Source organism: Lissotriton helveticus, chromosome 10, assembly GCF_964261635.1.
Source record: "Lissotriton helveticus chromosome 10, aLisHel1.1, whole genome shotgun sequence".
Taxonomy (NCBI): Eukaryota; Metazoa; Chordata; class Amphibia; order Caudata; family Salamandridae; genus Lissotriton; species Lissotriton helveticus.
In genome coordinates this window covers 348,660,484-348,677,413 of record NC_136071.1, presented here as the reverse complement: position 1 = coordinate 348,677,413, position 16,930 = coordinate 348,660,484, and the positions used below count along the sequence as shown (strand labels likewise).

The 16,930-nt window shown below is 45.3% G+C and overlaps 1 protein-coding gene across 1 annotated transcript in view; it reads left to right on the top strand.

Moving 5' to 3' along the window:
* Positions 1-16,930, top strand: part of PTPN23 (protein tyrosine phosphatase non-receptor type 23) — a 663,560-nt gene that overhangs the window by 144,704 nt on the left and 501,926 nt on the right. The window contains exon 7 of the mRNA XM_078662553.1: positions 9,294-9,374. Within this exon, the coding sequence (XP_078518679.1) occupies positions 9,294-9,374 (81 nt within the window). The remainder of the gene's footprint in view (positions 1-9,293; positions 9,375-16,930) is intronic.

Here is a 16,930-nt window from a genome sequence, read left to right as displayed (position 1 = left end):
GATGAAGAATGTCATCTCTGGGTGAGTGAGGGTTCTTGTCTTAACAAGATTAATTGCCCATTCCCTTAAACTTACACCCTAGTATGTTAGCCTAGCAGCCAAACCATCTTGTTATCTTTTTTGTGAGTATAGTATTATAGTGGAGCGGTACCGTGGATGGTGATAATTACTCCAAAAGAACCCCTATAGTGTGATAAAGTTGATTCATATAGAACAGCCCATATATCAGTGGTGCAACAAAGCCTAGTAGACTGGTTCTGATTGTCAGCATACAGATTCAAAGTTTTTTTATATCTGAATCACAATCTGGCAACAGCCATACTACTGGAATTCTCTGTTCTTTCACCAGTAGTATATAGACACCTTTTGCATTATGTACATATGGAAAACAAAACACCATATTTAAGAATTAAACAGAACATTTCATCTGATTTGTATTCTGTCTATTAGGCATACAAATGTGAGCAAAACGGTGTGAATGCGTCGACGTTTCGGTCTCTCGCTGGTCTAAAAGATCCTCGAGACCATCTTCAGGACGGTATAGTTGCACATCAAGATTTCCAAAGTGAGACTTCTTCTCAATTCTCTTAATATATAATGAATATTTGTTCTGTACGAGTTAAGCATACAGTCATTTGAAAGTGGAACCAGCTTCACTTGGTCCCAAACACCCGACTCCCAAGACCGAGTCTGGGAGAATTGAGAAGAAGTCTCTCTTTGGAAATCTTGATGTGCAACTATACCGTCTTGAACTGAAGACCGTAGGACACGGACTGCTTCATTAATGCAGCTGGAATCTTGCTATGTTGAAGCTTTTTAAAAACGAAATGTGGGAATCAGTTTACTGATTTCTTTTAACTCTGGGATTTACTTACTTTTTTAACTGCCCTGGTCCGCACACTCTCACCTAAAATTTAAATATTTCACTTGCTGTTTTAGCAAGAAGCCGTGCTGTCATAAATCTCCGGTTGCCATCTTGAGTGAGGAGCTTGCTCTGCGGCGCCATTTGGGGTCGCGCGCTAGTGCTGAGGCAAGCATCGGTGCTCGTAGGCCTATTTAAACTGCCAAATGCAAGCGCGCAGCGTACGCGCCGGAGGGGCACCAGAGGCAAGCCCGTCAGCACCCGTCCGTGCACTGGTCGTGCCAAGTGCCAGTTATGCTGCCCGATTCAATCTAGATCAAGGTAGGATAACTTACTCTAGGGAGAGCTTGCTTAGTATTGGTAAGAGGGAGGGGGAGGGGAGCTCAAACATCCAGTAATTTTGAGGAATGGTAAGAGTACTTTAAATTGCGGGCTGCTGAACTGTAGATCCTTGATAAAACATCACACAGAGATCTCCAGTTTGGTGGAGGACCTGGACTTAGATGTCTTGTTCCTTACAAAGACCTGGACTCGCACAGATTCTTTGGTAGAACTGGGCCTTACCCACAAACCTAGAGTGGTGGGGATAGGAGGAGGAGTTAAGGTGATGCACTAGGAGAAATTGGATTTTTCACCCTTAGAGATAGAGATGATGACAGGGATAGAAATATTGGGCTTTTCACTGCAGGAGACGAAGGGGAGTTTGGTCACGGGTATGGTCTGTTATAAACCTCCTGGATCAGACACTGAGTATCAAGTACTTTTTGATACTATTACTGACCTCTCCCTAGCTCATTTCAGAATGATTATATTAGGGGATTTTAACTTGTGGGATAATGGGACTCTAGGCAATCACCTGAGAGAGCTGAGCCAAACATGTGAGAACTGTAATCTCTGCCAGTTGGTGCAAAAGCTGACACATCAGGGAGGACATGTGTTGGATCTGTTATTTGCAAACCCGACAGATACCAAGATAATGGACATACTGCCCCAAAGCTGGTCGGATCATTCCTTAGTGCACTTTCACACTTTAATTTCTCGACCGGAGATTAGCAATAACTGTTGGACTACTTACCAACAGGGAAGAGAGTGGGCTAAGCTAATTAAAAACAAGATATATTTGATACCACCCAATCAAAATCTGTTTGCTCCCTCTAGTTCCGTCGAGAAAAATTATCAGGAATACTGTAATTTTATAGGTAGTTCCCTGGATAATTTAGTCCCAATTAAGAGACTTAAAAACAGGAAGAAAGCCTCTGCTCCATGGTTTAGTGAGGAATTAAAATCATTACGACTTAGCTGTAAGAAGGCAGAGAGAAAATGGAGGAGGAATTATGCAGATACAGATAGAAAGGAACTGAAATTAGTTCAGGCCTGCTATAAGGAGGGCATAGCTAAGGCCAAAGCAGATTTCTTTGCTAATTCTATTCTGCATGCCTCGAACTGTACCAAAGCACTTTTTAGTATTGTGAAGAATCTCTCACATCCAATCTGTACAAGTAACAAGGTGGTCGCTTCACAGAAACCCTGTGATACGATTGCCGCACATTTTGAAGAAAAAATCTGTGAAACCGTGGGTGAGTTAGGCCCCAATAATAATAACAACTGGGATGACCGGATTGGAAGATTAGGAGAAGAACCTATAGCTGTCACCGGTTTGGAAAACTTTCAGGTTCCATCTGAGGACTGGTTTAATGAGTTGGCTCATAGTATCACCTCAGGCTCCCCCCGGGATCCTCAGCCTCATAGAATTTGGAAAACATCTGGAAAGGAGACCTTCCCTTGGTTGCGCCTAATTTGCATCCAATCCTTAGAAGAGGGAGTGGTCCTGGAGAAAATAGTCAGCAAAACCCTGTCTGGATTTTTAGAGGATAACCCCCTACTAGACCAGGATCAATTTGGCTTCCGCCCGGACCACAGTACTGAGACTGCCTTGGTCTCCGTTATGGATAATCTTCGGATGCGAGCAGACAAGGGAGAATCATCTGTCCTAGTATTACTAGATATGTTGGCCGCATTCGACACAGTGAACCATACAGTACTGATGGAGAGATTAAAAACTATGGGGCTAAAAGGACGTGCCCTGCAGTGGATACGTTCTTATCTAACTGGAAGGCAACAGGTAGTGTCACTGCCTCCATATGAGTCGAGCCAGTCTCTAGTAGCGTATGGGGTTCCGCAGGGGTCGGCGATAAGCCCCATCCTCTTTAATATCTACTTGCGCCCCCTACTCTCTTTGATCAAGTCTTACGACATCAACTTGGTTAACTACGCGGACGACACCCAATTGGTGTTTTGCCTGAAAGGGAAACGGGCTGTATCGATGGACAAGTTTCAAGAGTGCATGCGCCAGACAGTAGGCTGGCTCAGGCAGAATTCTTTACAATTCAATGGGGGGAAAACCAAGGTGCTTTTCTGTCCATCCCCTAGTGTGCATCAATCATTAATGCCAGAGTTTAAGCTCACCCCAGAGGATGACCCCTTGCTTCCGGCCAAAACTGTGCGCAATCTGAGGGTACAATTGGAGGGTAGTCTCCAAATGGAATCCCAGGTAAATAAAACAGCCAATGTATGCTTCTTGCTGCTGCGGATGCTACGACAGATCCTCCCGCTTCTGCCTAAGGATACTCGTTCACTTACGGTACAGAGTGTAATTCTTAGTAGACTGGACTACTGTAATGCTCAGTATTTGGGAGCCCCACAGTACATCATACAGAGATTACAGAGAGTCCAGTCTATGGCAGCTAAACTGGCTCTGAATAGGCAACGCAGGACCTCTACGACCCCAGCCCTGAGAGATCTACACTGGTAGCCTATTAAAGAGAGAATCTGTTTTAAGTCCCTATGTATTGTGCACAAAGCGGCACATGGCGTGGGCCCTATTTCACTACGGGAGAGATTCTATTGGTACAATCCCGAAAGGCAGCTCCGCTATTCCAATGTAAACTTGGTAAAGACCATTGGCTTTAAGAGAGTCAGGATGGGCAGCAGAGCCTTCGGCGTCGCCGCTGCACAACTCTGGAATGACCTTCCCCAGACCATTAGACAGGCTAACTCGTTAACCAGTTTTAGAAAGCTTCTGAAAACCTGGCTATTCCCTAGGGGGGATATCTAGTTCCTTTACTGCCATTGTGAATCCGTTCAATTGTCGTACCATCTGAAGTTCAAGCGCCAGGATACCCGCAGGGTGACAGCTTTGCGCTGTATATGAGTGGGTCTGTGAGTGGCTTTGTGGGTCTGTGACTCTGAGTGGGTGTGAAGGTGTCAGCATTGGGTCTTTATGTGGTTGTGTTAGTGGATGCGTGGGTCTGTGAGTGTGTGTGTGAATACCTGCATAGGACTGTGAGTGGGTCTGTGAATACCTGTGTGGGTGAGTAGGTCTGTCCGTGTCTGTATGGATTTCAGAGTGGGTGTGTGAGTGCCTGCGTGGCTCTGTCAGTTGGTCTATGAGTGCTTGTGTGGTTTTGTCCGTGGGTATGGGAGTGCATGTGTGGGTCTGTTAGTGAGTGAGTGAGTAGTTGTGTGGGTCTGTAAGTGGGTGTATGAGTGCCTATGTGGATGTTTGAGTGGGTCTCTGAGTGCCATATGGTTCTCTGAATGGATGTGCAGGTACCTGCATGGGTCTGTGAGTGTCTGAGTGGGTCTGTGAGTGGCGGTGTGGGTCTGTCAGTAGGTGTGTGAGTGGGTCTGTGAATGGGTGTTTGAATGCCTGCACGGGTATGCGAGAGGGTCTGTGACTGCGTGCGTGGGTCTGTGAGTGGATGTGTCAGTGCCTGCGTAGGTCTGTTAGTGGGTGTGTGAGTGCCCGAGTGGGTATGCAAGGGTTTTTGGGTCTGTGAATGTATATGTTAGTTCCTGTGTGTGTGCCTGTGTGAGTCGGTGAGTGGGTGTGTGAATATCTGGGTGGGTCTGTGAGTGGGTGTGTGAGTGTCTGGGTGGGTCTACGAGTGGGTGTGTGTCTGAGTGGGTCTGTGAGTGAGTGTCTGAGTGGGTCTGGAAGTGGGTGTGTGAGTGGTTTTGTGGGCCTGTGAGCCTGTTTGAGTGGCTCTGCAAGTGTGTCTGTGAGTGTCTGTTTAGGTTTGTGAGTTGGTGTGTCAGTGCCTATGTGGGTTTATGAGTAGCTCTGTAAATGCCTGCCTACGTCTGTGAGTAGGTGGCTGAGTGACTTGGGTCTCTGAGAGTATCTGAAATTACCTGCAGGGCTCTGTGAGTGGGTGTATGAATGCTTGCATAGGTCTGTGAGTGGGTGCGTAACTACCTGTGTGGGGTCTGTAAATGGGTGTGAGAGTACCTGGGTGGGTGTCTGAGTGGGTCTGAAAGTGTTTTCTTTCTTCAGTGTGCGCCAAGATTCTCAGATCCGTTGCGGATTTACTATGGGGAGCTGCGCTGAGCCTCATAGGGGATCTGAGGATTCCCAAAGTGGGAAAAAACAATATAACTCAATTTTGTGCTCAACATAGGTCCCTCTAACACACCCATGGGGTCAGGGTACCTCTACCCTGACCCCTTTCATCATTTTGCAGAAAAATGTTAAGTTCCCAGAAGAGTTCCCCGATAATTAAAATTGCGGCCCCCAACCTCTTTGTCAGGTTGCAGTTAGCCAATTATGGGATTGCTGGTAACGTGTGATTTTGCAGATCCACTGCGGGAGATCCGTGGAGGGTCAGCGTCCTTAAATGCTCAATTTTGTTTTTCCTTTAAAAACTCTGCAGCTACTGAACGAATTTACACCAAATCACAAAAGGGCTCTTTCTGGACCAAGAGCTACCTCTCTGCCAAATGTGGTGTAATTCCATCTAATAGTTCGGAATGTAGTCGTGTTCAAAATCCCTATGGGTAATTGCATAGTAATGCACATTTTGTGAACACCTCCCCATTCCTGCCCGCCCCTGTTTCTCGGACCCCACTTGACAGATCACGCTGAAACTTTCCATGCATTAATAAACAAACAGTGCCACAAGCAGTGCAGGTCACAAAACACTTTTCCTATGAAAACTAAAACTAGGTCCTAACTATAACTACCTACTGGTGAATTCCAGTTTGAGAGGTAGATAGGTGGGTAGGTAGGTAGGTGGGTGGGTGTGTGTGTGTTTGTTTGTTTGTGTGTTTTTGTTTGTTGCTAACGTTTCCTCCCAAAAGAGTCTGATCGAGAAGCCTTACCAGCAGGCATGCTGGGAATTGCACCTCAGACCGAATTCTAGCCAGCAGAGCTGGCTCCGGGTAGGGAAGAATTACAATCAAGAATAACATTATAATGTGCCTCTCTGCCCTGTTTGCTGGAGGACCCTTTCTTAAAGGAGTTCCCATTGTTTTTCAGGAATGTCTCTGCCCAGAGTGTTCCTTCATCTTCCCATATATGCCAGACTAAGGTATGGGGAAGTCTGTGAGAAGGTGGTAAATATTCGTGGTAGTGTTTACATAAGCAGTTCTTACCTGTAAATGTTTTATGATTACTTATCTTTGACGTCATGCCCCACAATATAGTAGAGGCAATAAAGTTATCAGGCATGTATTGGTGGTATACCTTTCTCTGCTACTAGTGGGATGGTGGGGGAATAGAATTTGAAACAAAAGAATGCTGAACTTGGGTTAGCTTAGGTTTTCCATTGACCGCAAAAGTAGGATTCATCTTGAGTCAGTAGTCCTAGAGCACACCCTTCAATTCAGCTGATCAGACTCATCACCAGGGGAAGAACTTTCCTCATCCGGGGAAGAATGTTTGTTGGGAGTTGTCTTCTCTCAGGCTGTGGGGTCAAATCTGGATTCCGGTAACATATTTATGTTCTGGACTCTGGGAGGTGAGAAGCTGTACTGCTCTGCTGGAAAACTACCCTAAACTAATTGCACACGACTTTGCTGACTGAAGATCCCTGCAAAGGACACCTAAACCCAACAACTCAGCTGACGTTGAAGAAAGGTTACACTGATGGTGCAACACCTGGGGCATGGAGCTACAGAGGCCCTTTTCTGCATCTGAGCAGATGCCCCTGCACCACCCCAACCTGCCTTTTTTTGTTAAAATGTCTATATTTACTTCTGCCTAGTCCCAGGTGAATCCATGTACACCTGCTTTCACAGCCAGATAGGGGTAGTTTCTTTTTTTATTTAGCTAATCATCGTGATCCTGGAACAGTTTGAATTGTTTTAACACCTACACATATATTGTATTTTAAAGTCAAAGTTTGACCGTAACCCTAAAGTCCAGTTTCCAGTGGAATGTTCTGAATCATTGGGGATCTTTGGCTGCTCTCAGTCCCATGGGTACATCCTATGGCCGCAACTGGTCATTTTCGAGATGTAGACCCCTAAAGTTTGGCATCTTTGTTGAATCCCATAGTTAGTGCTAATCACTATTATATCGTCTGTCATTGAAGAACATTGAGTCAGACTGGGTCCATAAATGGTCCTAGTACGGAACTATAGCTGACTTGTTGCCAAATACCCTGTCCTGTATAACATATTGAACGGGACACAGAGACATTTACCATCTTAAAATATTTACCATGGGGTTTATTTTGGTAAGACCCTTGCGTTTTTGGGTGGCGGTGTTTTGGTGAATGGATCTTACTATTTTGTTTCTGCTCAATCCTTGGCAGCTGGGATTCAGGCTGCATTGTGCTCCTTTCACCTGTTACCTCTGCAAACAGAGTTTGTTTATAAGTAAAATAGTAAACCAGATGAATTCCGAAGTCTTCAGAGTTCACATGAGCGCAGTCCCTTAGGATAGCATCAGCCATCTGAACATTATCATAGAACATCTAGCATGTAAAGGCTGTAAATATATTTGAGGGTCCTCTGTACCCCCAGAAAATGCTAACATTTTATGCTTTTCGCCATGTACATAAACGCTTCTTTTTACATAACTTGATGCAAGTTACCAGTAAATAAAAGTGCAATTCTTCTTCAGTAGTAGCAGTTGGACTTTGAGTTTGCAAGCTTATTACCGGCCAGCTATATGCCCTCTCATGTTCTAGAGTAAGGCCTGACTGATCTACTTTACACACCCTGGAGAGAAGTGCAGAAAGGGAGTAAATTAACTCTTCAGTTGAAGCACAGTGGTATCGGTGGTCCTGTGTACCACTAGTACATTTTATTTCCCACACAGGATATTCTTCAGTAAACACGGTGTTATGAAACCCAATGTACCCCAATATAGGCCTAAGTAGTTACTGTAGTTACACAACCTTTTACCTACATCTGTCCTACATAACAGGTCTGGCGCTGACCTTTTAGCTAGTTAGGTGCTACCTGACTGTCGTGTGGTTTTGTCCGAAAACTAGCCTCATGTATTATGCATCAGGGTTCTCAGAATCACAGCAGGATTACCATCTTCTGCATAATAACTCTTTATAAGGGTCACCTCTATCATCATCCTTGCCAAATATGCCCATAGTACACTTCTAGGTAGAACCTCTGAGGGTACCTTTCGAGTATATATGCACTACATCTTCACTGGGCAAACCAGAGGAGAAAAAGACTTCCATGCTGACACACTGACATGAGACACTGAGGTTCCTGCAAACAGACACTCCAGCACACAGTGGTCTGACATCCCTCGCGGGGTGTCCAACTAGTAACGAAGACAGGGTCCTTCGCTCTCCCACATCAGGTACTGGGGTTGGCTGTATCCTAAGTGGATTCTTGGCTTTACACCTAGATACATGCTAGGTACTTTTAGATATATCTAGTTAGGGTTTGCCTCATAGGAGTACACATTATTACTGTCATGTATTCATATGCATGCATGTATTCATTGTTTTAGCACTATGGTAGAAATCTACCTTTTCTTTAGTCTGCTGGTGCTTATAACCGTATATATCAGTTTCTGTCTTATGGTTGTTGCAGCACACATATATTATACTAGAATGAAGCTAGTTCAATAAATGCTTATTGAAAACATCCCCATCATTAATTCTGTGTATCACTCTGAGACAAAGTAAGCGCGAGTGACTGAGCGCAAAGTACTGCACTGTTTCCACGATCCCTGAGGGGTCAGGGTTGTCATGTTTAATAGTTGCCAGAAGCTATTCGCTCCTTGTTAAGAAGGGCTAGTAGTGGCACTGTGAGCTAGCTGGGCTAACAGACTAACATATCCTTCGGGGGTGTCTGAAATAAGTCTGAACACCAGTCCCTTAGTTTAAGTTGTCTAAACGCGCAGATCCTGTATAGATGGAAGTACGAGACAACGGACTATCCGAGCACCCTGCAAAGAAGTCTCATAGATGCAGAGAATCTTACAAATGAGCTATCTGTCTCTGTAATGAGCAGTGGGGTAATGGTGACACTTAGTGCCTTCAGTCTACTGGCAGAGAAAATAAATTGCAATTGCGGTGGCACTGGTAGTGAAAGTAACTATTAAAATGCCCATATGTCATAGTGACCCACCTAATGCTTTGCCTGTGGTTTTCAATTTATATATTTAACTTGACAGGGACAAGCTCAGGAGTGTCTCTTGGAGAAGTCGATGCTGGACAATCGGAAGAACTTTCTGGTGGCCAGGATCAGCGCCCAGGTGAGTGCATTCCTTCTGAAAACAATGTGTCCCATTAGGGGTATCCTAATTTTATATCCACCATCTCCCCGTAAATGCATAACCTCTGAATACTTTTAAAAAACAAAACTCACCTTCCAAGTATAAATAACTTTATTAAAAACCTTCTTTCACTGTATTGCAACCCCTTTATTGAACAGGCATTGGAAAAGACAAAAAGGGCTCACCTTTGTAACCTTTTGGCTTTGTTAGTACCTTTTAACCATGATGTTCATCATTCCCTGATGCTGTACAGCATGGCTAAAAAAGAGGGGGAAAAAGTCTATTATGTCATTTTGTAGGCATGCCACAACGTATGCATCCGCTTATAACATGTTACATCCACTTTTGTTTTGATTTTATTTGCCAATTCAATTTACATCACAAATAAGCCAAATGCACAAAATGGGGATGAACATGGGGGCAGGAAATGACACAGGAGGCCAGTGGGACCGGCAGCAGTGCTGGTGGCTGAAAGCAACACAGAGTATGTGAGCGAAGCGAAACAGGGTTGGGGGTGAGGGGAGGCAGCACAGAAGGCATGAGGGGTAATTAATGAGTGAGATGGAGAGCACCGTGGAGGGTGTGGGAGGAATGCAGAATGGTGCTCAGAGAGGGTAGAGGCACATCAGAGTGGGGGTGCGCATCACAGGGGGTGCTGGGGAGAGGAGCGCAAGAGGCAAAGAGAAACACACAGCTGGAAAAACTTGTACTATTAGGGAGTGCATGAGCAAGAAGAAAAATGTAGCACCAGAACAGGTGAGCAATTTATGGACACAGTAATGTGTCCATGATCCAGGGGAGGGCCAAACATAACTGAGGTAGCAAAGCCCACACGCTAACAAAAAAGAAGCAAGCAAATCAGTGGGTCAATGAAACCAACCAATGGTAAGCCGTTTGGTGGGGTCTAAGCCCACTGTAAGATAACAATACATCTCATAACATATACAGCACATGTGCTGTCTAGTAGACAAGAGCTCAAGAAAAAAAGAATAATAATTGGAAGATAAATATGGGCAGCAACCCATAACCAAGCAATTGAGTAGTGAGTTTAAGGGATCCAGGGTTCTTCAGAGTCTCGAAATATAGTGTTATTAGCCTCTATTGATCTGCATGTATGTCAATTATAGAGTAAGAATCAAGATCGTAGAGATGAGTGAATAGATGCACCTAACTCCTTGTTGCTACTGTGCAATATCTTCATAGTGAACATTTTTAAGAGGCAGCAGTGGCTGATTTATCCCAGTAGAGATTAACAAGTACTCCGAATGAGCCCACTGGACTTTTGGTTCTAATGTGCCCATAGTTTACAGAGAGCTATAGAGCCTTAGTCTTCAATTTTGTCAAAAACACCCTCTTCACATTTAGAATTCCAAAGAATTGTCTCCCAAAAGGAAACAGAAGAAATAGTATGATTGAGCTAATGTTTTGAAGCGGAGAATGTCTAGTTGAGCTATTCTAAAACTCTACAGAGACGAAAAGAACTCAACGATAGTCAGGTCTTGGATTTTGCATTGCTTTCTAAAATATCTAATGGCCTCTGAGAGGTTAACATCCAAGATGGGTATTAGAAGTTCGAGTAATATGTAGACTCGTAGTGTGCCCTCTTGTTTGAGGAGAATCTCTGATACCCAAGAAGAGTGTTTGGAGATGGATTATATTTATGAGGTGCTCTTTCTTCATTGAAAGTGACTTTTAAATTCAGGACCATATTGTATCCAGAGACCTAATCCTAGAATGTTGAATTTTCAGCTGGTGTATCCAGAGGACTAGTGTTTCCTGGAAGTGACCTCAAAGAGGCATCTTGGCAACTAGTACTCGTATTAAATTCCGAGTATATTGAGATGGTCTGTGTGTGTGCTGACAGTTCAGTAGACTATTTGTTGGAATACGCATCAAATGTATTTGCATCATGGGTCTTAAACAGATGTTTATCAATTAATTCAAACCACACAACTTTTATGAATGCTTCTGATGGTTTCATATCTTAACCACCGTCGTATGTGCATGTTTAACCTAACTTGTGCATAATATTCGGGGTGGGCTCAAGTCGGATTGGGTCCCATGCTTCCAATAATTGTGAGTGTCTCAGTTGTACAATCAACTACCTCAATGGTGTACACTCCGCTTTGGTCCACTTTTGAGATTCCTGCAACCGAACATTTCTGGCAGGTGGTTATGATGACCTCTGTTAAGAAGCTATGCAAGTTTCACTAACACAATGCCAAATTAGCAAACTTGTTTCCATATTTTGTTCATTTGGATCTTGATATCAGACTTAATTAGTACACTTGGATTAGTCTGCGGTCTTTTTTCCTCTCAGCTTCGTGAGCATGTCTGTCGCTTCTTCCCATTATGGTGGAATTAGGGCCCAAGACTGTGTGGAAGAATCCAGCATTATCTCACTTACATTTGTGGCACTCATACCTGACCACTGTGTATATTTTTTCCTTGGGGTTATATATGTTTAGTGAAGAAAGTTCAAATGAATCCATTTGATTTGTGTGCTCTACGACAGCATAGGAGTCAAATTCTTTAAGTATATTTTTATTTGCATTTGGTGCCATCATTACCTCTAGCACGTATGTCTGTGAGATTTGAGAGCATTTGAACATCTTGAATCGGGAACAAAATAAACAATCCACCCCACCCCCTTGCCGTAACAACCGCTTACAGTACTTGGCTCAGAAAGAATAATGAGCCTTCCCTCACCAATGGTAAATAATTCAAGTTTCCAGCTCTGCCTCTGGCCAATTTGGCTTCATCTAAAATGTCAGTGTTTGCAGCCTTTTAGGGCAAGTAAGTTCTTTATAGTCAGAGCTAAATAAATCTTGCAAGCGGCCTCATTTTATGGATAATTATTTTTCCCCTGCGCTGCAGTAGAGAGCTTCACATGTCCCTCGATCCACCAAAGTTTCCCCAGCCATTTCTGGTCTGAGGGCGGCTGTAGTTGCCCCAATTGCCCCAAAATAGACTGCTTGCCCTCCAATAACAGGTGGGAGTTAAAGTGCCCTAAGATCCATTTAGTGGTGGCATCCCAGTAATCTTACTTCAGGGTACTGAGCTAGGGTCGATTCAGTGATAGCCTGCATGTTTTGTCAAAACCATTGTCCAAATGTTTTTCAGTTTGGGACAAGACCAGAGCACGTGAGTCAGTGATCCCTCTCCCCCACAGCCCCTTCATAGCGCCAGGAGACTCCGTTAGGAGTGGCAGTTTGCGCTTTAGAAAATCACTTTTCAGTTCATTCATTTCATTTAATTTCATTTCAGCAAGCTATGCTCCTCCCACCTCCGCCAAGCATAACTGGGTGTAGTGCCATATATAGAGTGGTTTCATGAGGGCTTTCCTTCCACTCTGCATGAAAGGAAAAATTGTTAGCTCACTCCATTACTCTCTCCATTGTTCCTGGTCCAGTGTTATTCCAAGTTCTTTTTCCCAAGAGCGCTTGGTTTTCTGTCCTGCTAAACACCCCATACCCCCCTCCCATAACCCTCGCCTCCCCCACCCCTCTAGTGTTCAGTATTGTATACATTTGCGATGTGGCACCTCTATCCCCCATGCAGTATATAAGGTATTTTTCAAAGTAGGTCAGTGGTCTGGTGGTGCCCTGTTTAATTTCAGGGATAATGCCAGTGTCGCAATTGTATGACCCCCAACACTATGTATTAACAATTTAATATACTCACGTTCTACAATAGCAATAATCGCAGATATGATAACTCATCTCTTTCCTTTGTTTCAAAACGATAGGTGCACCCGTTGGTTGGGAGGGGTTTAATGATATAGTTCTTAATAAGTAGGGTTGCTTCCTAGACACCATTATTGTTATACAGATGTAATTTGCTGTATGTCTAAACACCGTCATGCATGATACTGAAACTTATTTGAAAGCTGCAACACACATACATATATACACTCATGTCCAAGGGCGAAGAGCCTCTTGACAGAGTCCACGACCCCACCCCGCCCTGTTTGCTGCAGTACCACATGGTGGTGGTGTTGTCCGTGAACACCTGCACTGCCTTCTCCTTGAGGGAGGGAAGGAATGCGTTCAGTGCCAGGCCAATCGCCTGAAGCTCCTACAGGTTGATATGGAGCCTGGACTCCGCCGGAGACCAGACTCCCCTGATCTCCACCTCTACCAGGTGGCCACCCCATCCCAGAAGTAATGCATCCGTCACCACCGTGAAATCTGGTTGGAGAAGGAAGAGGGATCTACCTCTGACCCAATCCTGGTTCATTAACCACTACTGCAGTTGTTGCGCAGTTCTCTCCAAAATCAGGTGGGCACTCAGGGGAGGGGTGCACACCCATTGCCATCCAGAGGACTTTTCCATCCGAACACCCACACTAAGTCTGCTGGGGCCATTGGGGTCATGGCCTGAACGACCAAGTTGGTGGATGCACTTCAAGTGTGCTCCCGGACCTCCTCTACCGTCTGACGTCATCCATTTTCTCTGTGGCCCTAACCTTCTCTCTGAGACCTCTGCAGGGAACGTCTTGGGGTGCTGTCTGCCGATTCCTGTGCTTGGCTGCCTGATGAAGTGGTGTTTGGCTAAGTATGGACCATCCAAACACCCCAAGTAGCCTTATCCCAATATGGCACCTGGGCTTTGTCTTCCGCAGTAAGAAGTGGCCACCTGGCCCTGATAGGCTCTTGAGGAACTGACTAGACCCACTCTACCTCCTAGACTGCTAGCACGGCGGTCCTTGCAGAAGTGCCTTATACCTCACAGTCCAGTTCAGGCTGGACCGTTCCCTTTTCAGCGTGGTCAACACTGATTTATATTTGGCTGGTTCAAGCTGAGGTTTCATGATATGCAAAATAATGATGGGCTGGGATGCAGCCACGAGTAATTACCAGTGGCTAAGATTTATTCAAGCATTCCATCCATCATTTTTTTGTATACTTCTGTGTGTCCGCCTAAGTAGGATTGGTATGCCCAGCCGTGGGTCCCTTGCACACTTTGCCACTGGAACCAAGCCTTACCTGGCTGAAGAGCCCTAATAAGGGAGAAACTGGCCCACCTTTCTTGGTTATTGTTCAGAGATGACCTGGTCTGGCAGTTCAGGTGCACTGTTCACTTTGGAGCAGGTTCAGGACTGCTTTGCATATGGCTGGGTCCAAACTGAAGTGGCATGGTGTGCAAAATAATAATGGACTCGGATGCAGCTCGAGAAATTATCAGTGGCTAAGGTTAATTAAAGCATTCCATTAATCACTTTTTTATATTCTTGAGTGTCACCCTAAGTGGGGCTGGGTATGCCCAGACGTGGGTCTCATGTACACTGTGCTATTCAGACTAAGCTATACCTGGTGGATGAGCCCTTATAAGGGTGAAACCTGCCTGGGCTGCTTGTTTTTAGGTTCACGGAGGACCTAGACTGGCAGTTTCGCTGAACTGTTATCCTTTGGGCGGGGCCAAAACTGATTTGCATATGGCTGGGTCCAAACTGAGGTGGCATGGTGTGCAAAATAACGATGTATTAGACTGCAGCTCTGAATTATTTTACCAGTGGCTGAAGTCAATTCAAGCATTTCGTCCATCATTTCTTTGTATACCTCACAAGGCCTGCAAAGTCGTGCGCACAGCCTTGCACCGGGAGACACTGCTGGGTGGTGAGGGGGGATTGCACAACAGACTATCTCAGCCCGCCACCTCCAATCTCCTGAGTCGCATACTGCGGGCTGCAGGGGGCACGGGTACGTCGATGTAACAGGGACCCATCTAGTCTCCAGGACTCATAACGCTGACTTGGCCACCCCCTTCTCCTTCCAGCCTGACCGTTCCCGGCTGCTCGTGCTGCCTGTTCTACAAATGCAGAGGCAAGCTGTACAGTCTGACGATGTGGCCTACCCATCTCACCTTCAACTGGCGAAAACCATCCGCTCCAACCACTGTATAGCCGACCGCTACTCCATTCTGCCCTCTGTCCTGAGACTGAGTAATATTATAATAGTGCAGTCTGTAGCAGGGGACAGTGTCATACCGCCTAATTGCTAGTACAACAACCCCTTGAAGGGCCATAAACAGGCACCTTTCCACCACACACAGGCGCCGCCAATCTACCAAAGTAACATAATGGGGAAAGACAAAGGCCTCACCACTCTTCCCCAAACTACGATTGACAAACTTAACACTGCACTTCCATGCAGCGCCAGGCCCAGGGCCGGCGAATCCTTCACCCAACAGCCCACAAACTTCAATGACTTGGGTGCCATAATCAGGCTATTCAACTTGACGAGAAAATTACCCTACTTTGCTAAGACCTTTGGAACAGCGCCAAAGTGTCTGAGACAGAGGGCCGGATCACAACGCTGGAGGACGAGGTAGCTAACCTCAAAAACAATATGTTGAAATTGTTATTTGTAACAGGTACCCTTAAGATTTGGTAGAAGATGTTAAAAACAGGTCAATGCTTAATAACTTTCATTTTGTTGAATTGCCACAGGATGTAGAATCTCTTAGCCCTGAAATATTCCTTGAAACATGGTTACAATTTTGGATGCCTGATGGAAAGCTCTCACTATGGTTCATGTTGGAGCGAGCACACAGATCTCTTGCCCAGCACCCCCACAGGGGACACCTCTGCACCCACTGATTGCCCACATACTCAACTACAGGAACAGAGGCGCTATCCATCAAGAGACCACAGAGCTGGAAACGTAATGTTTCCATCCTCCTGAATTATGATCTCCCCAGACTATACCCATGTGATCCAAGGGCAGTGAAAATTCTGCACTCTCAACCTCCAATACATGTTCATTTTCCCAGCAAAGCTTAAAGTGATCCACAGTGACCACTCACTTCTGCGACGTTCCGGACGATGCCTGGGAATGGGCAGCTGGAAAGAAGGGAATGAGGTGAACAATGCCCCAAAACAGCACCTCCCTGGACAGGGCATCCCTACCCCATTTCCTCATCACGAAACCTAAGCTGAAAAGAGCATGATCCCAGAGAGAACCTAGAAGACCTCAGTATTCACCTGTTGTTCGATTCAACAGGTCAGCACTCCTGGAAACTGTTGAGATCTGCCCTGAGCTGAAGGAACACATCAGCAAATAGAAGACCTGTGGCTGTGTTGAGCCCCTGAGTATGGGAACAAAGATCAGCAGGCTGACCAAGAGGAGATCTGCAGCATGATCTACACTGGGGGGTGGGGGGTAAGGGGGGGGTTGGAGTACCCCCTTGTTCTTGTGTTCCCATCCATCCATTCGTATGTTTCAAGAAACACCTACTAGACTTCCAATGTCCTCGCTTTTGGCGATTTGACCACAAAGGATCTTTAGTGCCGGGTTTGCATTGTGTTCCAGAGGAGTCGTCATACTCTTACACAGTTCCTTCCCCCTGGAAGTAACATCCACGATCTTTTGACCTGCTGATCAGATTTGTGAGACTAGAGGGCTCTCCTTGAAGGACAACAATTCAACCTCCTGAGCTCCTGTGACCTGCCCCACCTATCTATCCAAGCTCTTGATGAGATCATGTCTGTTTTATCACCTTTGCCACAAGGGACTGCAGTAGTTTGAGGAGAT